At 40.4% G+C, this 23751-nt stretch overlaps 2 protein-coding genes across 6 annotated transcripts in view; both read left to right on the top strand.

The window, feature by feature from the left end:
• LOC148428644 (uncharacterized) overlaps positions 1 to 2647 on the top strand; it is a 140442-nt gene extending 137795 nt beyond the window's left edge. For both annotated transcript variants that reach the window (XR_015864950.1, XM_088409329.1), the window contains one exon: positions 489 to 2647. Coding sequence is in view for 1 of the 2 variants with exons in the window: in XM_088409329.1 (XP_088265455.1) it covers positions 489 to 628 (140 nt within the window). In the remaining variant the exon portion in view is untranslated. The remainder of the gene's footprint in view (positions 1 to 488) is intronic.
• A 4710-nt stretch (positions 2648 to 7357) lies between these two features.
• LOC148428643 (tudor domain-containing protein 5-like) overlaps positions 7358 to 23751 on the top strand; it is a 54820-nt gene continuing 38426 nt past the window's right edge. The window contains exons 1-2 of one of the 4 annotated variants that reach the window (XM_088409252.1): positions 7358 to 7763; positions 11313 to 11606. In XM_088409252.1, coding sequence (XP_088265378.1) covers positions 11370 to 11606 — 237 coding nt within the window. In that variant the 5' untranslated portion in view covers positions 7358 to 7763; positions 11313 to 11369. Of the gene's footprint in view, positions 7764 to 9683; positions 11607 to 23751 lie in introns of those variants that run through there. The other 3 variants (XM_088409243.1, XM_088409234.1, XM_088409268.1) reach the window with 3 other exon arrangements.

Below are 23751 nucleotides of genomic sequence, written 5' to 3'. Positions count from 1 at the left end.
GACGAATGGAAAAAATTATTGATTACATTAAAAGCCATTAAAAAAAATCAAGAGTTAAAAAGAATGTAATTTTGATCCAATTAAATATCGAATTTACATTGTATAAACTGCACCCTTAAAATATATTGTTTTGTTCATTTGAAAAGTTTCTGGGTTTATTTTAGGACATTTTCTTTTATGAAAACTGCTGTTTTTGTGTCTTCTCCCCATATAAATTGTTTCAAAATTGGAGCATGTATATATATATATATATATATATATATATATATATATATATATATATATATATATACACACACACACTGATAGAATTATTTTATTTGCTATACATCCTCCAATTTTGAAACAATTTATATGGGGAGAAGACGCAAAAACTACAGTTTTCATATCTTTTTTGGACAAGGCATTCCTTCACCTCTTTTTGACAAAGTATCTTCTTCTCATCTTATTGATTCTAGTAGTTATCTTGACCTCCCTCTCCTCAACAGCTTTGCCGCATCCCCCTCCTCCTCGCGGCCCCCAAGGAGAGTCATCAGACGACAAAAGGTCAAGGCGGTTCAGAGGTCACCCGGCCGAGACGTCCACATGTCCGTGTCAAAACACCAGCTGGCTCCGCCGTCTCAGCTAAGTGTTGTTTGCTTGGAAACTTTCAGAGGACCCGTCGCCATTATTTACAGTCTAGATTTCAGATTTCTTCGAACCTGAAGCATAATGCGTCAACAAATATATTTACAAGGAACAGCGAATCACCGTACCCGTACGGAATTTTACCAATTTGCAACGGTTACGTATCCCCTCTTGAAAAATAACCGCGGTTGTGTAAGAGTTTGTCACCTGGCGTGATTATTGAAGCGGGGCGGGGTTTAAATTGCAACAGACTTGCATCAGCAGATTTGCCAGCATCTCGCCGCCTCGTGTTTCTTAAGAAGCGGCTTCGGAGAGCGCCTCCCGCCCTCCCGTCTTTGCCTTAAAAGGATAACCAAGTTAGAGAAAGCATTGAACATCTGATGCCGACGTCATGCCGCAAAATCCCCCAGCTGCCGCCTGTAGAATTTTGATGGCGAGCGTAGCAGGAAGTAATAGAGATAAATGCGGCGTGCCTGCGAATCCATCTCGCCGCTTCTTTCGCTCCGAGTCGGTGCATTGCCCCCATGAGCCGGGTTGAAATGGTTTTTCACACACACGGGCGCAAAATTGTGTTTGTCCTCTGCTTTGCCGCTTCTCTTTGCAAAAGTACTCGGTAGTCACGTCGCTGCAGCTTGGAGATGTACAAAGTGGCGGCTGCAAACATCTAGGAAATGAGTTGACACGCATAGCGCCTGTCCACACGGACGCGTCTGTCCATAATTAGCATGTTCCGACACGCAACACCAACGCCGCCTCCTCGCCGTTATGACAACTGGTCATTTGATGTCAATATCGCCGTCGCTTTGACGTGTTTACCGTGACTTGTTTTCTACATTTGACTCTGGCTGCTCCTCCTCAAACGAAGGCCCGAAGAAGCAGTCGAATCCTGTAAAATCCTGTGAATAACCTTCATTAACACTCCTGTTATTGTTATTTTTAAGGAAGAGCCAAAATGTCCCCGGGTCATTTTGACCCGGTGCATATTTAGACACCCAAACGCGATAGAAACGTGTCTAATCCAAATCCTGTATTTAATTTAAACCACTGTTGTGTTCATTTTTCAGGAACAACAATAGCGTTTCCGGGTCAATATGACCCAGAGGCAAGATTTATTGTCCAAAAGTGTCAAATAACTTGTAATTTGATTGTAAACACATTCACAAAGTAACAAATGCAAATTTAGTCCCATATGTTATGATAATTTTTGGGGATGGTAACAACATCCCGGGTCATTTTGACCCGGTGCATATTTAGACACCCAAACATGTCTGAAACGTATAATCTATATCCAGTATTTAAGTCAAAACTCTGTTGTGTTCATTTTTCGGGACAGCAATAACATTTCCGGGTCAATATGACCCAGAGGCAAGTTTAATTGTCCAAAAGTGTCAAATACCTTGTGTTTTGATTGGTGTGTCTTATACGCAGTAATGTAGAAAATAACAGAATTTGACCCTAAAATATAGGTTGTTACTATACACAGATGCGTCCTATATTTGGAGATTTACAGTAATAGATGGCGCAATCGACAGCCCGAATTACAAAGCATTACCATTTCCTAGAACTTTTTTTAAGTACTGCGTGAGCCTCAGCTGTGTGAATTGGAAGCGAGACTCTTTCAATTCCCGACTTCCGAAAACGGCGATAGAAAACCGCAACGCGCAAATTGTCTCCAGCCTGAACTTTCCACTTGAACTCAGAAAGCCACGCGGTCCCACTTGGGAAAAATGGAAGTAAGGAAGCCGCCTCAAGCCTTTCTGAATGTGGTTTGCGTTTAGTCATTGTTCAGCGACCGGAATGCTCCGTCGCTCGCTTGTTCAAAGAAGCAAAAGGAGGTCGGGCCAGGCCAACTTTGGCTACGCTACGCAAGCTAACTTAGCCCTCGGAGCTTTGCTAGATTTTTGGGCTGCTACGGACTTACTTGCTATTAAACACAGCTGTCCTGGATACTGCTAGCAAACAATGGCTTATCATTGTTCCTCTTGACGTGATTATCTCCATACCAGATCATTTTAGTGGAGTTCTAGACAGGGCTGTAGTCAAATCCACTTTTATGGAGACCAAGTCTCGTTGCACTCACAAAGGTATGACGATCATTCCCAAACTGGATGACATTTGGGCTTCAAAAGTCTTCAAAATAAACTTTCACATTTCTGATTTACTGCTACGTGTTCATCAATAATAGGTTATCAACTATCATTGCCTTGACTATTCATATTACAGATAAATGGTACAATAATTGGTACATGACTTAATAAATACCGGAGTTCCCCAAATCTGCATCACACTTTTTTTTTCTCCCCAAAATGAAGGCCAAAAGGGTTAGCATTGGCTCCCTCTCCACGGGGAGAGTGACTTTGCCTACCCCGTGTGACTGTGAAACCTTAACCGTTTCCAACTAGATTATATGTGTCAGGGTGAAGATATAGTGAATAGAAAGATGCAGAACAAGTCAAATTTAGGTCACATTAACTCGACAGCTTGGCTCATGTTTGTTTTTAGGGTGTCATGCCTAACGTCAGTTGTCAATAGTTGGGAAAACAAACATTTTTAACCCCCAGCTTTTGACTGACATGAATGATAGAAGATTTTTGTGTGCTTTTATCCTTTTTGTCATATTAACAACCCAGTTGGCTGTTTTATTATTCTGAAATGTTTATTTAAAGCTTCTTTTGAAGGTCTAAAATCACAGACCTCAATACAATTATTCAGATATTTTAATGGCTGAGTGTGAGTCAAGTCTGAGTCAAATGCCAAGGAGTCTGAGTCAATTTTGAGTCAAATGCCAAGGAGTCTGAGTCATACCTAAGTCAAATGCCAAGGAGTCAGTCAAGTCCGAGTAAAATGCCAAGGAGTTTTAGTCAAGTCAGAGACAAGTCCCTGTCAAATGTCAAGGAGACTGTGTCAAGTTTGAGTCCAATGCCAATGTCTCTTGAGTCAAGGCCAAGTCAAATGCCAAGGAGTCAGAGTCAAGTGCCAAGTGGTCTGAGTCAAGTCCGAGTCAAATGCCAAGGAGTCAGAGTCAAGTATGACTGAAATGTCAAGGAGTCTGACTCAAGTAGGGGTCAATTGCCAAGGAGTCTGACTCAAGTCATAGTCAAGTCCGAGTCCAATATGTTGAGTCGGGCCCAAGTCAGAGACAAATGCCAAGAATGACTTCTTGGCGTTTGAGTCAAGTTTGAGTCAAATGTCAAGGAGTCTCAGTCAAGTCTGAGGCAAATGCCAAGGAGTCTGTGTCAAATGGAGAGTCCGAGACGACAAAAAACTGGACCCAGATCCAATTCGGACTCAAGTATTGAGGTTTGAAACAACAGTGCGGCTTTGCTAATGAATGCGGTTTTGCTAATGAATGTTTTTTGGCCAATTGCGTATTGGAATGGTATAGTTCCCAAACGACTCCGGTATTTGATTATAATGCAGTATTGTCCCCAGTGTTGACACTAACTTGTCCTTTCAGAGGACAAAGTCAATATTCCCGCTGTCTATTTTTTTTTTTCCGCGTTTCTGCATATGTTTAGCCACATTAGCCAAACTGCCCTGGCCCCGTCGCCGCTTTTCTTTCCTGCGCTCGTGTTTTCAAGGGAATCTGAGAAAAACATGAAGCATAAACCAATCAAGCCTGAGGTGTGAAGGAAAGGAGAAGAAGTCCAGGCGGGCTCCGCGCTGGGTCGGGTCCAATCAGGACTTGGCTGTGAATCAAAGTGCCCTCCTGCGGCATGACAAACAGAAAGCGCGGTGCCAGTTTGTGTTTGTTCACACTTTCATGAAAAGTTGATGCCGGGAAAATGCAGCGCTTGCAGACCTTTCGGGACAAATTTCTCTTTTTTTTCTTTCTTTGGAGTAAGAAGGAAGGACAAAGCAGCAGCTCTGAATTTGGGGATTTCTGAAACTTCTGTGGTTCATAAAAACCATATGACATTCTTGTATAATACAATAAAACGATGGAAATGAATATGGAAGCTTTTTCATCCTCCGCAGCCCCCACAAAACAAGGAAAGCACAAAATAGACAAAGACACAGTTGCAATTAAACACACTTCTCCCACACTTGTGTTTATTCTTCAACCAAGAGCGCCATCTAGAGGAGTTGAAAAATATCAAAAGTGCTTCATGAAGCTTCATTTTGTCCATAATAACTAATATCCAACTTGAGACTTTTTAAATTGCGTCATTTTTTTTCCGCATCACATTATTGATGTATGTGATATTAAAAATCACATTATTGATGAATGCGATTTAGAAAAAAATCTCAACAATGTTTTCTCGCATTTTTTCAGGTTAGAATATTTTAAGATATTGGTGCTCCTGTGTTAAAGTTCCAGATCATTTTGTAGTCCTTATTATTTATCGATTTCATAATTCAAACTTGCACACACTCGTGGGCCAGATTTCCCAGAGACAAAACAACGTGTGTGTCAGCGACAGCGAATGAAGCCGCACCGTCCTTCCTCACTACAAAATGTCATATCAACGGCGGCCAGAGGCGGCGCCAAAATACAAAGATCGAGCAAAACAAAGCAAAAAAAAAGCACAGCTCTATAACCGTTAAAGGATCAACTAAATCAGTTCCAAAACATCTTTATTTCGGGTGCAGCCCACACGGGACCTCTGATCTATGAAATTTGTAAATTTCCCAACCAATCTGAAGCGTTTTGGCATCTTACAGAAAAATGGATTCTCCAGTCCGTTGGCGAAGCCCAAAACGCCGATAAGTCCTCTCCTAATGACAGCGCATTACAATCCCCAGTATGAGTATCCGAGTATGGAGCTTAAGTGACGCCGGGGAGGCGAGCGGGCCAACTCATTAGACTGGGCTGCCGACTAAGTCGGATTAACCTCAAACGGTTCTCCGAGAGCGCCGGCGCAAAAACGCGCCAACAAGCCCAGCTTAGCCATACCGCCAGGAGAAAGTCCACTTTTTTTTTTTTTTTTTTTTGAACCCGGTGGTCCTCACATCTCATCAGGTTCGCGCCGGGGCAACTCACATTCCCACCGCTAGCCGAACATGGCGCCCGCTACGCGCTTAGCTTCCAGGGATGGAGTGTAATTCCAAAGGAAAGGGATTGGCTGAAAATTCCAGATCCGCCCGCCAATGCGTGGATTTGATGGCTTTCAGTGGGGATAAAGAGACGGCGTGCAAAGAAAAGCTCGTGAAAGGAATCTGGCGGCGGAGGAAAGAGAGTAACTCCTTGACGCACGCCACACCTGCGAACATCTCCAGCATCTGGACATCGGCTTCCATTTTTAACTTCCAGCCGCAATAAATGGACAACATGCCCCTTTGGCCACATATTTGGCTTTTTTTTTTTTTTTTAGGATGCCCTGCAGCTAGTTAATCAACGCTTTATGTGCTATAATAATATCTCATATATTTTGGCTCCAATGGCTCTCAAGGGAACTATACAACCAGGAGGGAAAAAAATAACCGTTATGCTTGACAGTATGAAGGTTTAGATTTGCCGTAAAGTCTTTGGAGGGAGATCACTGTCAAAAAGATATAAACGTGTTTAATAATTCGAATGAGTACCACTCGGAATTGTGTCGAGTTTACCGATTGAAAACTCGCAATGTATTATACTTTGCACGATTATGAGATACCACTCCCAAGTCTCTCCTTGGGATTCGTGGATCTGGATATGCAAATTAAGATGACGTCACCACAAGCTGCCAGGCAAAGTCAGTCGATCTGCGAGTCATCCGCGATTTATGATCGTAGCTTGTAAACTACGTCTCCAAATCCATATATTGTTTGAAAATCGTAAATTATAAATTGGTCCGTCACATCGTTTTTTAAGAGATTAACTGGCATGTAAACGCAACAATAAATAAATATACAGTAAACACCGTATTTTTCGAATATATAAGACGCGACTTTTTCCTCATTATTTGAGCCCTGTGGCTTATCGTCTAGTGCGGCTCATCCGTGAGAAAAAAAAAAAAGTTTTTTGCTCCATTGTTGATGCTTGTATACCGTTGTGGTTTATAGTCCGAAAAATACGGTAATATAAAAATATTTATTTGTAGTTAATTATTCCGTAACATGATTCCACTTCCGCGTATGTGTATGCAATTCAAAGGAAAGGGTTTTTCCAAATCAACTGCAGTGCTTGTTTCTGCCAGCAGAGGTCACTATCTGTGAAACTATTTACCGATAATTTGGCCCTAAATGATTTAATTCACGTTCAACTCTGCCATTTTTTACCCCCCCCAAAAAACATCTTGCTTCTGAACTGTGCAAGCGATAACATAAACTAAGGAAAAGTACTTTAATATGTTTGAATTACTTTTAGTGCATCTTTTGAATACTGTTTGAAGGGTAAAGACATATATATACTTTTTTTTCTTTTTTATTAAAAGGGGTTTTGATTAACTGATGGTCAAATGGAAGTAAGAATCTTCTTTTTCTTTAGCGTTGATGAAAAGTGGCCTTGTTTGCTGCGCTTTCAGGTTCAATCGGTTCATACACTTTCTCGTTTTCCCACTGAAGTGCGTCCTTCAAGCCGAAGCAAAGAGACACCGAAAGGAGCAAAGGTTGCGGCGTGACGTGATTGGCTAACCTCAGACACAAGTGCTTGTTTTTTTTTCTTTTCTTTTTTAAGCTAACGTGACATCTTGGCCCATCCAATAATGCGTGGAATTCAATTAATTAGCAGCAGATGAAATGAGACGGTTTTAAGTAAGGCTAATCGCAATTAGCAGCGGAGCGTGGCTAATCGCTGCGTGTGGCTAACCTCGGCGTCTGAAAGCTCGCCGCGGCAGAGCAAAGGAGGGTGATGCTCAAGTGGCGCGAGGGATCAAGTGTGAACCTTCCCGATAAGAACAAAGAAAAAAAAAAAAACACCTGAGACAAGTCAGTTTAGCTTAACGCGAACAAACAATGAAAAATGTGATAGAATGGCTAACCTAAGGGTACGGGATGGGATGAAATTGATGACATTTTCATCCAATTTTCATTTATTATAGCTTTTTTTTTCATACATAGAGAACTGTAGTGACTTCAATGTTTCATGTGCAAGAATTTTTCCAGGTTTTTATTATGTCCCTGTTTCGGGACATGGCCTGAGTGTTGTTTTTCTTCTTCCTCCCCTTTCGTTCATATTTTTCAGATTCCTCATATAAGATCTCGGGATGCTTCTAGTGCGTACAGATAAGCCTGCCCCCACCCCCCACCGCCACCTCCCCCAGTTGTGAAATCTATGTGGCATGTGCAAAGTTTTTCTCAAGGCCTGGTTGTGTCATGGCCATAGGTCCGCCTGGTTGTGTCATGCACCCCCCCCAAAATTAGAAAAAAAAAAAAGATCAAAAGTCTCCTGTCTCCTGTAAGGTTTTTTTTTTTTTTTTTCCTCAGGCTTATACTATGGCCCGAGTTGGAGACATGGTCCGAGTCTTGATTTTTTTTCCTTCTCTATCGCTCGTGTTTTCCCCTTCTCATTAAAGACCAATCTGGTCTTTCTGTCCTGGAATGGCTGACAGTCTGTTTTTTCTGTCCTGGAATGGCTGCTCCCCCCAAAAAAGTCAAAAGTGTCCTTTCCCTAAAGCTTACCCTATGTTGAAATTTGGGCTAGCATCTATGCGGTGTGTTGAAGGCTTTTTTTCCAGGCTTATACTATGGCCCTGGTTGGAGACATGGTCCGAGTCTTGATTTTTTTTTTCCTTCTCTATCGCTCTTGTTTTCCTCTTCTCATTAAAGATCTCAGGGTGCTCCATCGTGAGTACAGTCTGGTCTTTCTGCCCTGGAATGGCTGACAGTCTGGTTTTTCTGTCCTGGAAGGGCTGTCCCCCCAAAAAGTCCCTAAACCTTACCCTAACTTTACATGTTGAAATTTTGGGGTAGCATCTATGTGGTGTGTTAAAGGTTTTTTTTCCAGGCTTATATTATGTCCCTAATTGGGGACATAGTACGAGTCTTATTATTTCCCTCCCCTATCCCTCATGTTTTGTTGCACTCATTTAAGATCTCAGTGTGCTTCCAACAGGTCTTTCCATCTTGTCTCGCTCCGTTTATCATCCTCTTTCTAAGTTTCCTGGCCGGTTCGAGATGACATTTTGTTGCCTTCTACTTGTGCATTCGCAATGACAATAAAGAAAGCTTCAACTTAAAACAGCTCTCAAGAACGAGCTGAACGTCGAAAAGTTGTGAAGAAACGCGAAAGGATTCATTCAATTTGTCAAACGTCTCCATTCATTTGGGACGTGAAATACCGAAAGCAAATTTCCAACATGTCGCTTTGTTATCCCATATCGCGAATCAGTTTGGCGGCGTTTCCAACCGCAAAGTCGCACATAAATTACGGCGTCGCAGTCAGCAGAAAGACGGCCTTCCCCCAAACGCCAGCAAAGCGACGCCGCCGGTTAGCCGAAGGCAGACCGTATTAGCCGCTAATAGCGAGCAGATGACGTTCCCGCTCATAAATGCCATTTTCCTCCCGCTTGATTTAAGCGCATATCCGTTTACATTCTTTCAGGATTTATACGTGGCTGAACGGCAGCCAAAAAGAGAATTTTGACATGGCAAAAAGAGCACGCGTCCACGTGTTTTCAAAGTTGATTAAGGGAAAGATTGATGTGGGACAAAAGTGAGACGAACGAGCGAGACGCCGCGCCGCGCACGGATAATCGCTCGCCGATAACTTTCACGGTTTCTTTGTCTATTTCTTCACTATGGACCGTCCCCAGAGAGATTATTGTAACAACAGTCCCTTTCATACTTTTTGTGTTTGGCACTCGCGTTTTTGATTCATTCTAATTCTAATACATGAATGTTGTGACAAATACAGTATATAAACTATTCGAGTACCTCAAATGTACATTGAATTAGGGCTAGGGTACTATAGTCAAAAATAGCATGTTCACTCTCGAACAATTAAGATTTTAATCGATTTAAATTGAATTCATAAACCCGACAAATATTTACTTGAAGTAGTGATCTATTAGAAGAAAAAGGAAAGAAGAAAAAAAAAATATAGTATATATAAAGGGTCGCATGTGGCACTTTAGCGCCGCCCTAGTGGCTTTTTTAAAAAATGTTAGGAAAATACGATTTTTGTTGTTGTTTTATTATAGTTTACAAACATGCCACAAACATACAATTTTTTCAGTGTTTGTGAATAAGACACACCCTTCATTTTGGGGACAAATTCTGGTATTTTCTATGTTACTATGTAGAGGACGCACCAGCACTTTGATTACAGTGTAAAAACTATAGCACAATGGAATAAATCTCATCTTTTGTAAAATCATCATATTTTCTTGTGTCATATCCGTAAGTTATATATTTGTTGCGCTTTAAGTTAAGCGTTCAGATTTTCCACATTGTGAGCAGTCAGTCAACGCCTCGCCAATGTAATTTTGAAAAGCAGTTGCTTTTCCTATTCCTCCAGACGCAACTCGAGTTCATTTTATCATAAATAATTAAACTTGTGTGGCATCCGTGTTTTTAAGTTTATGATTATCCGTATATGCCAAAAGACCGCAATTATTAAACCGGTCAAATGGAACTCCTTTCCGTGTATACACAGCCCTGTTTGCCACTCTTAATTGAATCAGCTGGAGACATCATAACTTTGACGTAATCCTCTCAGTTTCCGTAATATTCCTGCGTGTAAACAAGGGCGGACTCGGGCGTTGGTTCAGTCTGCTCGCTTCTTCTATTGAAAATAATGCCGTAACAAGCTCAACTAACACAAGCTGCTGCAATTTTTATATTTTTTACCATTTTACCGATTTTTACCGTTTATAGGACGCACCCATACTTTTAACCTTCATTTTGGGGAAAAAAAGTGCATCTTATATTTAGGGAATTACAATAGATTCCTACGCATATCCTCTAAAAAAACAAAGCAAGAGCATTATCCCGCCCTAGCCTTGAACGCTCCTAATTGTTAAGGCAAAAGCTGTTTGCTGACTCTGCGGTTTAATCGAAAAAGTGCTGACTGTTGACTTACCGACGTGAAGGCGACGCCAAAGCAAAGACAGTCGTCCCCGTGACCTCAGTGGGATCGATACAACCGCATGACTAGCCGCACCGGCTCTGCCAATACACACACACACACACACAAACGTTGGTGCAAGGGTATCAAGGACCCACACAGATGAACATTTATTACGGATATAAACACAAGAAAATATGAAATGTTTATGAAGATGAAATTTATTTTGCTTTTTTATAATTTTGTAAAATTGCCGCCAAAGTGTTGGTACGTCTTATATATGGTAACATGAAAAAATACCAGAATTTGGCACAAAATTACTAAAAAAAAAACGCCTTACACGCCTTACCCACAGCGGATGCTTTGTTTGTGGTTGGTGCGTCTTATATATGGTAACATGAAAATATACCAGAATTTGGCACAAAATTACCCAAAAAAACGCCTTCTACGCCTTACCCACAGCGGATGCTTTTTCCTTACCGGTTGCACCATATTGTTTGTGGTTGGAAAAAAAAACAAAAACACGCAAACATAAAAATCCGGAAGTATATGCGGCACCCCAACATGTTGTTTCTTGTTCCGAGTGACCCGATGTGCAAATGACTGCTTGTGTTTCTAAACGCTCTTTGAAATATTTTCTTTAGTTCCACGGGAGCGTGAAAACATCTCCGGGTGCCCGTGAAGCGTACGGGCGCCATAATGAGCATAATGGTTGAATGAAGGCCTCACTGGGTGTGTCAAACATGCGCGTTTACAGGAGAGCTGCCCGCGGATGATTGGCAGCAGGTGGCTTTTCAAATGAAAGTCTTGCACCATGCACGGCTACGTTTTCAGATCCCGCTCGCCGCGCTTCTCCAGGGACGTCTGCCAAATGATGAAATTGAAGAGAAAAGTAGGCGGGTGTCACCGCCTGTGGGCTGCGCGCGTTACATCTTTGGAGAAAACCCAATCTGATGCGCTCCGTCTTCCCTTCGCCCTGAGAGTCGTTTACAGAACATCTCCGAGGAGCTCCAGAACATGGAGGCCATCACGACTCCTCAATGGGCTGCAGGTATATTACCCTTTCTTTTTTAGTACGATAAATCACAGGGTTTTTTTGTAGTTTGGTCCGCTCCAGAGAAACTGTTGTTGATGCCGTAAAGTGGGAAAAATGCCGTAACGAGGACGAAAAAAACTTCGTAATCCTCTTCGTAACGTGAAAAAAACTTAAGCTAGGGACGCTGTAACTTGGGGGTTCACTGTACAAGGAAAATAATTCAACTACATGCAAACCTTGCTATGGTGCAAAATAAAGAGAATTCAACTACAGTTTAACCTTGCTATTGAGCAAGGTAAACTTGAATTGATTTTCCCTATAGTTATTATTTATTTTTTAATAAATAAAACAATTCTCCGCACCCTGTCACATGAACTACATTCAATACAATACAAAACCGTCCGCTTTATTGCCATTTTCGCGTTGGGTGTGAACGCAGCATTAGATGGTGAGGCATTCACTGACTGTTCACAATGTGGGAAATCTGAAACTCACTTAAGCGCAAGAAATACAACTAATTTACGCATATGAACACAAAGTGTGAAGAGTTTACAAAAGATGAAATTTATTCTGTTTTGTTATCGTATTTACATAGTTGCCAAAGTGTTGGTGCATGGTAACATAGAAAAGATCAGGTTCAGGCAATCTAGAACATTCGATAAACAACAGGGCAGAAGGAAGACAAGTAGCTTTTTCTCACGAGGAGAGCGGACAGGGACCTGAACCTTCTCAGCTCTCCTTCCCATCCACTCCTCATTTATTCATTCGTTTATTAAAAGTCGGGGGAGACACCTGGCAACAATATAAACAATCAATTTGTGATCCTGGGGGATGTAGGCAGGAGTCCATGCCACAATTTTGTTTTCCGGGAACATCAAAACCGACCTCATGCTGTGCAGGATGAGACGTCGTCGGCGAGATGTTGTCATCTCCCCGCACCTTCTTCACAAACAATTCCAACAGAAAACATCCATGTCTAATAATTTAGCAACATACAAAAATAGATATGGGAAAATCTATATACAAATATTCTAAAATATTTGACCCCACATTTATGGGGGCGTCATCCACAGGTGCTTTATCGCTCTCGGTCTCAGGATTTGTCAAACAAAATCCCCCGTTTTAATCGTCAGTTCGCCGAAAACATTCTACATTGTATGTTAGCATAAAGCTAACATTCCCTTCTGTGGTGTTAAACTGTATCTTGGAGTCAAATGTATTAAATAACTCTTGATTCAGTTGCGAGGGGGAACCATATAATAGTGCGGATTTGACTCATCTCTTAAAAGTCAGGCTTTCAACTTTATTCCCACCGTATCGTAATGTCCTTATAGCAAATCTTCTTTGGGGGTTCGCCTCCTCGCGGATCTGCGGCAGGCCTCATCATGGCCACCGGCGTGGATCTAATCTGCTCCCGCTACCGACCTTTCTCCCATCTGCCGTGTCGGCGACGAGTCGGAGACGTACCGTGACTCATCCCTAATACGGGAGGTGCTTTGCCGCTTTTTCTCCGTCGTCCTTCCCTGGATCGTTTGCCGCAAAGGTATTGGGACACTCCAGCTGCGATTCCGCTCTGGAGCTTGCAGAGGTTTTTCACTGAAGATCTTAGGGTGCGCTTTATCGGCTCGGCTGAGCTACTTAAGTAGTAAATAGTAGTAAGTACTTTAGCTCGTCCGCATTGTTTTTTTTTTGTTTTTTTTTAGAGTCCAGACATTCAAGCACAGGAACTTATTTAAGTATTTGGATAAAGCCGAGCCTAAAAAAATGAATCAAGTACCAGACCAATCAATTACTTTAGTATTTTAGAAGCTGTGACTGAATTAATGAATTATTTTGAACATATATACTGTATATAAAATAATATACAAATATATATATATATATATATAACATACATATATAAAGATACAATTCTAAATAAAACCAAGCATAACAAAAAAAATAGTAATTGTCTAACAAAAAGGTCATCACAAAAAAAACACCTTACAAGAAAAGAAGCACACAAAAAAATTGGGCAAACATGAAAAAACAAGATGAGTGCAAGAAAAAATATTCATGCAAGAAAAAGACACGCAAGAAATAAAGCACAAATGAAAAAAGGAGCAAACCGAAAAGAAGTATGCAAGAAAAAAAAGAAAAAAGATGGAGGCAAGAAAAAAGAAATTGTAAGAAAAAAAGCACAGTGGAAAAAAAGCATTTGAGAAAAAAGACGGACCTGAGGAAAAAGAAGCAAACAAGAAAAAAGACGAATGCAAGAAAAAGAAGCAAACAAGAAAAAGGATGCATACAAGGAAAAAGAAAGACAGACGATTGGACGTGAACAACGTTCAACTTTGAGCAGGCTTTTTGTTCTCTTTTTTAAAAAAAAATAATTCAAGTGTTATTGCGGCCCTTACCCCCCGGAAAAAGAAAGAAGGAGCTCTGGTCTGACGAGACCCGCCGAAGCATACCCCGCCCCCCCTTCTTTGCGGCGTAGAGCCCCGCCCACCCGCTGACTTTGGCCCACCACCCGCCTCTAATTAAGTAGCCAATCACGTATGCGTGACAAGTCGCCAGCGCGGCTCCCTCATTAGGAGCAGGCACCAAAATGACACTCGCAGCCTTGTAATCCTAATGGCGTCGTTACGAGGACTCCGACGTCGCGTCGACGGGGACGGGGAATCATCAAAAGGGAAAATTACCATTTTTTCATGTCGCAAGATACGCTGTGCAAAGTGCGTTGTATGGGGTTATGGCCGTCATTATTAGGGAGTGTTTTGCTGTTGCAAATTCGGGCTCAGTTTTGGCGAGAGACGGATACGATTACCGGAATTCCCCGAATATAAGACGCATCCTTAATTTGGGGGTCAAATTCCATCTTACTGTGTTTAAGACGCACCAACGCTTTGCCGACCAAATAAAAACGCTAGCAAAAAAAGAATGAATTACATCTTTTGTGAACTTTTCTTGTGTTTATACCCGTAAATTATATATTTGGTGCTGGAAAAGTGAAGTGTGTTTGAGATTTGGACGAGAGAAATTATTGATTTTATGTATTATTTTTTAACTAAAGAAACTAAAAAACGATGGGAGCAAAAGCAAAAAAAAACAAAACTGAAATCACATATATATATATATATATATATATATATATATATATATATATATATATTATATATATATATATATATATATATATTATATATATATATATATATATATATATATATATATATATATATATATATTATATATATTAAATATATATATTAAATATATATATATATATGTGTGTGTGTGTGTGTGTGTGTGTGTGTGTATATATATATATATATATATATATATATATATATATATATATATATATATATATATATGTATGTGTGTGTGTGTGTGTGTGTATATATATGTATATATATGTGTATATATATATATATATATATGTGTATATATATGTGTATATATATGTGTATATATATATATATATATATATATATATATATATGTATGTATGTAAACTATAATAGAACAACAACAAAAAAAATCTTATTTTCCTAACAGTTTTGAAAAAGCCACTAGGGCGGCGCTAAAGTGCCACATGTGACCCTTTATATATACTATACTGTGTATATATATATATATATATATATATATATATATATATATATATATATATATAGTTTTTTTTTACTTATGTCTTTATTGCTAATATGCCTCGTTGTGAAATTTTTCTTATAATTTGGATGAGACAAAAAATTGATTTTATGTTTTTTTTTTTTTAAACAAAAGAAATAAACAAAATAAACGTGAACAAAAGCACCAAAAAACAACAAAATCTTGCTCTTTTTGTTTCCCCTGATTTCCATAACTTTATTGCTCATCGACCTCTTTTTTTTTCCTTGATATTTTTTCTACCAAAAACAGAAATAAAAACAAGCAAAAAAGTTTCCTCTCTACTCCCAAGATTTTAGCTTGTGCGATTTTCTTGGGTGACTTAACCCCTTTGCTAATGCGAAAACGGATTTTTTTTTTTTTGCTTTCGGCGTGACAGGGAAACGGCAAAACATCGCGGGCCCTACCGGATGCCGAACACGGCCCGATTTGCGAATCCTCGGGAGGATCGGACTGAAGATATGCAAATGAGTCGACAGCAGCAAAAAGGCAGCTTTGTTTGTTTTCCTCTTCCCCTTGCCCCGCCCCGTCCCCCTAGACTCCTCCCAGCATTTGTTTTTAGATGTTCCCGCCGGCGGAAACATTTTTGATGGTCTCGGCGCCGCGCACTTTGATGCGGGCCTCCGGGAAGCGCAAAGATTCATTTCCATTCCCTCCGTTCATTTATGACTCTTCGGGGACTCCATTAATGATATTTTTAGCGGGGGGGAGGAGGACAAAGCGCTCCCAATGTCTTTTGGCTGCCATGTTGCACGGATTGTTGAGCGCGGGGCCACGCCCGTCCGCCCCACGTTTGGATCGCCCGTGGCATTTCGCAAAAAGTGCAAGCCACCGTTTTTTTTTTTGTTGGTTTTTTTTTTCGTTTTTTTTCCGCCCGTGATGAAAGTTTTGGAAAGAGCGGGCCTCCTCGGATCAAAGCTCTCACGGGACCGCGGCAAAAACAAACATGGGGGAGATTCGGAGCCGCCATACAGATAAATAGACAGTTTAGCGCAAAAAAGTGGAAAATTTGTTTACCTTGTGTTTTATTGGTACACTAGACGATGTTTCCTTGCTTATCCCTGGGCGTGGAATACAAAAAAAGATACACATAAACTCAAAACGGGGAAGTAGAGCTTGACTTTTTTTTTAACCATTCATTACATACTGTTTGTTGATTTATTATGTTTATTTTTATCCATTTCATGTTATTGTTGGATATATATATATATATATATATATATATATATATATATATATATATATATATATATATATATATATATAATACGTCCGCATTTCTTCAGCTGCGGCCTTCTTGTGTGGAGTTTCCGTGTTGTCCCCGAGCCCGCGTGGGTTCTCTCCAGGCACTCGGGCTTCCTGCCACACCCCAAAAACATGCATGTGGTTGGGCGCGTGATTGGTTGTTTGTCTGTGTGGCCTGCGATTGGCTGGCAACCAGCTCAGGGTGTCACCCGCCTACTGAACGAATATATCACAATTTGGAAAAGAGATGCTTCCTGTTCCAATCAATTTCCTCTTAATTTGAAAGGAAATGTATGTAGGAATGTAATGTTTCTCTTATTGCATTAAGTAGAATGTAATGTTTTTCTTATTGCATTAAGTAGCATGAATTTGGATTTGTAAAGAAGTCATAACACAATTTAGCAAAGATTTGCTTCATGTTCCAATTCGTTTGCTATTAATTTGAAAATGTGGACTGCTATTAGTGCATTGAAAGGCATTAAATTAGATTTGCAAAGAAGTCACTATAGTGCAATTATTTAAAGAGTTGCTTCAATGTTCCAAATCATTTGCTCTTAATTTGAAATGAAAAGGGGACTGCTCCTCCTATTGTATCAAAAACATTCAGTTACATTTGCAAAGGAGCCACCATTTCACGGTTTGCCAAAGAATTTCTTCATGTTCCATTCCACTTGCTCTTAATTTGAAAAGAAAAATGAAAATGACATTAAGTTTGCTCTGCATGACCCTGAAAATGAAAAGGGGACTGCTCCTCCTATTGTATTAAAAAACATTCAATTACATTTGCAAAGGAGCCACCATTTCATAGTTTGCCAAAGAGTTGCTCCATGTTCCAATCCATTTGCTCTTAATGCGAAAAGAAAAATGAAAATGACATTAAATTTGCTCTGCATGACCCTGAAAATGAAAAGGGGACTGCTCCTCCTATTGTATTAAAAAAACATCCAATTACATTTGCAAAGGAGCCACCATTTCATAGTTTGCCAAAGAGTTGCTCCATGTTCCAATCCATTTGCTCTTAATTTGAAAAGAAAAATGAAAATGACATTAAATTTGATCTGCACGACCCTGAAAAATCTAGCGCACTCCCTCAAGCGCCTTTACGAACCCTTGCACCCCCTTTTGAGAAACACCGTTCGAGTTGACTTTTACGGACAAGCGCGTGTGTGTGTGAGTGTGTGTGTGTGTGTGTGTGTGTGTGTGGAAACCCGCCTCTGCTCCCAAGTGGACGCGTGAGGCATAAGGGCCGGTTGAGAAGCAATTCATATTGGGATGTGCTCCGTAAATAGCGCAATCAATAACATTTTGCCCAAATGGAAGCGTCAATATCTCCTGGCGGAAAATGTAGCGCTTGTGCGCCCGCGTCTTGGCGGGGTCCAAATGGCATCAAGCATTGCTGGGACTCATGAAATATAAATATGTTTTTACTGGCTTATTTGAGCACACTTTGCCACACTACGTTAAAGTTGCGTCGGCCGGACTTGATTGAGCGTTGCCGACAAGTGTCGTCCGTCTTGTTCAATTAGTGTTGTATACTTTTGTGTGTGCGTGTGTGTGTGTGCGAGCGAGATGAATCAATTGTAAATGATTGCGCCTCTCAATAACTGATGGCCGTGTCTGGACCGGAGGGGGAATGATTAATGATCGGACTACGGATAATATGAGTAAGACACACACTCAGATCTTATCGCCCACGTGGACGCTGGCACGCACACACGCGCACACATTTCTATCGTAGTGGGGACATCCAATTGCCATAATGTATTTCTTAGCCCTTAACCTTTCCCATTACAACAGATTACCGAACCGTCACCCAAACCTCAACCAAGATCTAATTCAAATTTATATACTGAAAAAAAGTCCTCAAAAAGAGTTCTGATCTTGTGGGGTTCACCAAAATGGTCCCCACAAGTGCAAGAGGGCCTCACAGAGAGAGTAAAACCCGAAGTGTGATCCCCACCGTGAAGCAAAAACCATACAAAACACACACTCAGTTTTTCTTTTTTACCCTAGTGGGGACATCACATTGATACACCGTAATTCTGCAAATATGACACACTTATTTTTCACAAAAATGAAGGGTGCAAAAATATGGGTGCATCCTTCTAAATGGTGACTTAGAAGTTCGTTTTTTTTTTTTCTTGACACAATTCGAGAAAAATTATACCATCACCCATGTAAACCGAACTTAGCTTGTGACATTATTGTCAATAAAAGAAGCGAGCAGGCTGAACCACCGTCCGAGTCCATCCTCGTTCATACGCACACGAATATTATTAAAACTGAGAGGATGGTGTAAAAGTTATGATGCCTCCAGCTGATTCGGCACCGGGTGGAGAACAAGGAAAGGTAGTCCATTTGCCCCGTTTATTCGTTGTGGTCAATCTTGGTAAAAACACGGATGTTGCTCAACTTCGGCTTTTTATGGTCAAATGAAGTCGAACCGCGTCGCGAGGAAATGGAAAAACAACTGCTTAGAAACAGCGCATTAAACGTTGCACCGGCGAGGCGTTCGCTCTCCGCACGAAATGTGGGAAATCTGAAACACGCTTAATATGAAACAAATATACAATTTACGGAGACGAACATAAGAAAATATGAATAGTTTACAAAAGATGAGATTTCTTCTGGTTTGCTACGGCTTTTCCAATGTTGCCAAATTGTTGGTGCGTCTTCTACACGCTGACATAGAAAATACTCGAAATGAAGGGTGCGTCTTATACTCGGGCGCGTCTTATAATCAGTTAAGAAATAAAAAATGCGTACAAACTCCATTTCCAATGGATATGATGATTAGTACTGAAAAACAAGGGAAAGTTCAAAAGGCGAGTACTTACGCAGGCTACTGTATTTTCTCTTGTTTTTGATTTGCCAAACGACATGGCAGTCGTTCCAAAGCTAAATGGCGACTTGTTGTTTTTAGCGAGCCGAGTTCAAGCTGAGCGAGAGAAGATTGGCAGATTTCCCAGGATTCCAACCTGCACGCATACAAAAGCAATTTTCCTAACGACTCGCCTCTCATGTGGCTCGCAAAATGGCGGCACAAAGAGCTTTTGTCAAGCCTGTGGCCAAATGACTGTTTTTTTTTTTTTTGTTTTGTTTTTTTTTACATCTTGTCTATCGTGTGTTCCCCAAACATGCTCTTCGTTTCCATCTTTGATTATCTTGCCTCATCACTAACACCAAATTCACGAGCGCCTTTTATCTGATTTAATCTCCTAGAAAAAATTCACAGGGGTTACTGGAGCGCGGGGGTGGCACCGGTAATCTTCAGGTGACACAGCAAATCTAAAAGCCGTCATTTCAGGATATAATTACCGTAATTCCCCAACTATAAGGTATACTTTTTTTTTTCTTTTCAAAAATGAAGGCCAAAAGTATGGGTGCGTCCTATAAGAAATATAAATCAACTTTCAACAACTGTTACCTACTTTTTTTTCTTACAGCGTTTATATGGGTTACAGCTTAGTCTAAAACTGAAAAAAAAGATGCTAATCCTTATTTTATTGCAAATAATTTATACATGGCAAAAACAAAGCCTTTTCCAACCCCTCCTCCCATCACCACTCCAACTATAAATAAGATTATTAGCTATAAACATTTTATACATATACCTAAAACTGTATCTTTTTAATACTTAACATAAGAAAAAAGCGATATAAATACATTTTCAACAACTCTTACCAAATTTTTACAGTGTTTACTCAGATTACATTCTAGTCTAAAATTGAAAAAAAAAAAAAAAAAACAACTGCATCAAAGTGCCTGAAATTAAAAAGATGCTAATGCTTTTATTGTGAATACATTTTACATGGCAAAAACAAAGCCTTTTTCCTTGGGTCAATAAGTTTTTCCTGGCCCTTCTTTACGGCATTTTTCCCGCTTTACGGCATCAACAGCAATTACAAAATTCAAACTTGACATGCGTGTATGACTGCGAGTCGCACCGCGCTCATGCGTCAATACATGCCTCACTAAAATGCTGGACTGTAATTGGTCTGCGTCCTTCCTTTCAAAATGGCGCCCCATTATAGCTTTATTCTAGGATTAATGAATACATTATTGTTTTTTGTGTGTTTTAGTGCTTAATTAAAACTTGAAATGGTCAGCCATGGGTCCCAAGATTGCTAGTGATGTTAAAGAGAGAAGTAAGATGATTTATATGAAAACAAAGCTGGGGATAATCAAGAAATACGAAGAAGGCTAAGCTAGGCTAGGCTAGGCTAGTCACACAAGGGAATATGGCCATAACAACTCACTCAAAGGTAAATAAATCCTTTCTATACTTTTGATTTATGATGTTATTTGATTTCATACAAGTATATTATATATAAGTAGCACTTACTATATTATTTTGATACCAGTTTTTATCACATATATACAATTTTGATGTTTTTTACCTGGGGTTTTGCACACATTAGCTAATTAACGCAGGTTCGGATTGCCCGAATTCGCGTATGGATCCCAACCACGGAACGGATTCATCTCGTAAAACGGGGGCCCGCTGTAAAATAACCAAATTTTCAAAGTTCCTTAAATCTAAAAAAAATGTGTTTATATTTTATTGCAAGTACACTTCACATAGCAAAAAGCAAGCCTTTTCCCACCCGCCCGGCATCGGTATGCGCCGCCCCACTTTTTGAGAAAGACCTGATACACAACACAAAATAAACTCAATATATGAGTCAGAATAATATGCAATTTATGATAAACACAACCACAACTTGGGAAGAGAATCAACACTAGCCTGTCGGGTGGCTCTGGTTGCCCCCCACTCCTCCCCCCTCCTCCCGATGGCGCCCCTGCTCGCATCATCAAACATAAGGAGTCTTTACGCGCACAACTAAATATTGCGCCCCGCTTCTCCGTTGTGTTGCTCTCACGCTTGCAGCCGGCTTGATCCTCTCCAGGAGCCGTTGGCTGGCTTCCCCTCCCCGCCATATCTCTTCATTAGCCCGCCTCTCTGCTTGTTATGTTGTGTTGTTGCGTTATTGTGTTGCTCTGTCGGACAAATGCTGAAGCTGACCTCTCTCTCGCTCTCCGCAAAGATGATAGCCATTGATTTGTGTGTCTTCATTGTAAGTGGAACCCGGTCCACTCGGGTGGCTTTGAGGCTTAGGTTCACTGCGGCTCAATACTGCCCTCTAGCGAGCGCTCCGTTCTTCAACAAGTGTGTCATTGTGGCGGAGAGAGGGAAAAAGTCGCTTAGATTTACACGATTTGGCCATCGGGATTTTGTGATGTTCAGATCATCTTCAAAGTTGCACGTTTTGAAGTTCTGAGGGTCTGGGTTCGAATCTCAAGCATGTTTTCTTAACCGAAGTGTGTGATTTTTCACTAAACTGGCCTTATTGTCACACAAACTTGGGATGACTTTGAAAGGGTCATAACATCGTCAAACAGAAATATATGTATATGTTACTTTCAACCCCGCGAGATGTTGAGTGGCGTCAGACCTATCCATACGTTTGTATATTTACATAAAGATATTCCAAGGCTCATTTCCTTTTGTGAGAAAAAAAAAGTGAACAGCTATTCAATGCTGCAGATTTCGGGAATATGCGGATTTTATGTTATGTGTTGAATGAAATAAATTGCTTCCCTGCAACATTGAGTTTTTGGAAGGAAGCCTTTTGTTGTCGAAGTCCCACAATGCATAGAAAACACTTTGCATCATGGGAGTCAGGCTAAGCCACTCAATAAAGTCATTGAAAGGCTTGCAAATGTCATAAATTGTCCGCTAGCGCCCCCCGGTGGTTTTAGGGTCTCAACACTAAATTTTCTATTGCATCCTCTTCACGAGTTGCTGTTGAAGAATTCATGCAAAAATCGGAGGAAATGCAAGAAAAAACACTAGGTTTTCGATATGTTCAAAATAGACAATATTTCCAATTTTGAATGGCAGTAAATGAGCCCGACATGGGCTAAATTTGACATCTGCAGGGTGTACCTCTCAACCTCCCGTTTAAAAGCCTTTAGGTGGGACCCCAGGACGCCATATTGAAAGTTGACACGTTTTGACAATCTATGCATTTTTTTAATCTCCTAGTGTTATTTTTGCTTGCTTTTCCTTTGATACAAAACATCCAAAAGCCCAAGTTGGGTCAAAATTTCTCTAAAGCAGGGGTGTCTAAACTTTTGTATTTGAGGGCCGCATGGAAACTTGGATGGGCCAACTTCAAATTTGTATTTATTATCATTATTATTATTATTATTTAATTTTAATGTTTTGAATTGAAAACACACACACACACACACATATATATCAAAAACTGTGACCATTTCTCATCCAATTTCTTGACCATCAATAATGCGTTCGAATCACCATGACAAAGAATATAAAATGGAGGAAGATTATCTTTATTCACCAATGTTTTGACGGTAAATTGTTATCATAATCATACTTTATTTTTCCAGGAAAAAATCAGTTTATAAAGTAAAATTCTACAACTACTTCCATTTTTTCCATCCCCACCACCATAATTTATGTATTTATTTACAAAGTAGCCTTGACGACATTTTGTCATGGGCCACTGAAAAATTGACGGCGGGCCGCAAATGGCCCCCGGGCCGCATTTTGGACACCCACTGGTCCTAGCTCATCATTGTATATATTTTTTTTTACAGTGAAAAGAATTCTCGTCCTTGTGTCGGCGCTAAAACTTTTTTTGTGTTTGTTGTTTACGTTGAGAAGAACTCTTGTCCTTGTGTCAGCCGCGACCCGAGCGTCACCTGTTCCTCGCCCGCCTCGACCTGGCAGCGTGTCAGCGGGACGGCGACGAGGTGCAAACATGCCCTCAAGCACGCACGCAAACAATTCAGACGGCGCACACTCACTTTGTGCAAAAGCTTCTGGCACATTTAAACGCGGCGCAGTCAAGCGCGCGCCCGGGGATGGAAAAAATAATTATGCGCGCGGAAGACGATAAAACACATTTGCTCTCATTTATTTACTTTGGTTTAAATTAGGCCGAGCGGCGGGCTAATTTTCGGCACAGAATTATGTGTGAGATTTAAAAGGACCACGAGCATTTTGTTTATGAAAAAAAGCGATGTCAATGCTAGCTAAAAACGTACATTTGAGTAAGCCTCCTGTGTTCAAAAGTGATCAGTAGGAACGGCAACTTTCTCATTTTAATCATTTATTTCGAGTAATTGATTTTTTTATTCATTAATGTTAATTGACATGACGAACTGCGAATAGGTGGGGAAGACCTGAAACAATATCTTTCATTTATTAGATTTATAAACAGCAGTTTATTTA

This window comes from Hippichthys cyanospilos, chromosome 1, assembly GCF_059441005.1.
Source record: "Hippichthys cyanospilos isolate Australia breed blue-spotted pipefish chromosome 1, RoL_Hcya_1.0, whole genome shotgun sequence".
NCBI lineage: Eukaryota > Metazoa > Chordata > Actinopteri > Syngnathiformes > Syngnathidae > Hippichthys > Hippichthys cyanospilos.
This window is presented reverse-complemented; position numbering and strand designations above follow the sequence as displayed.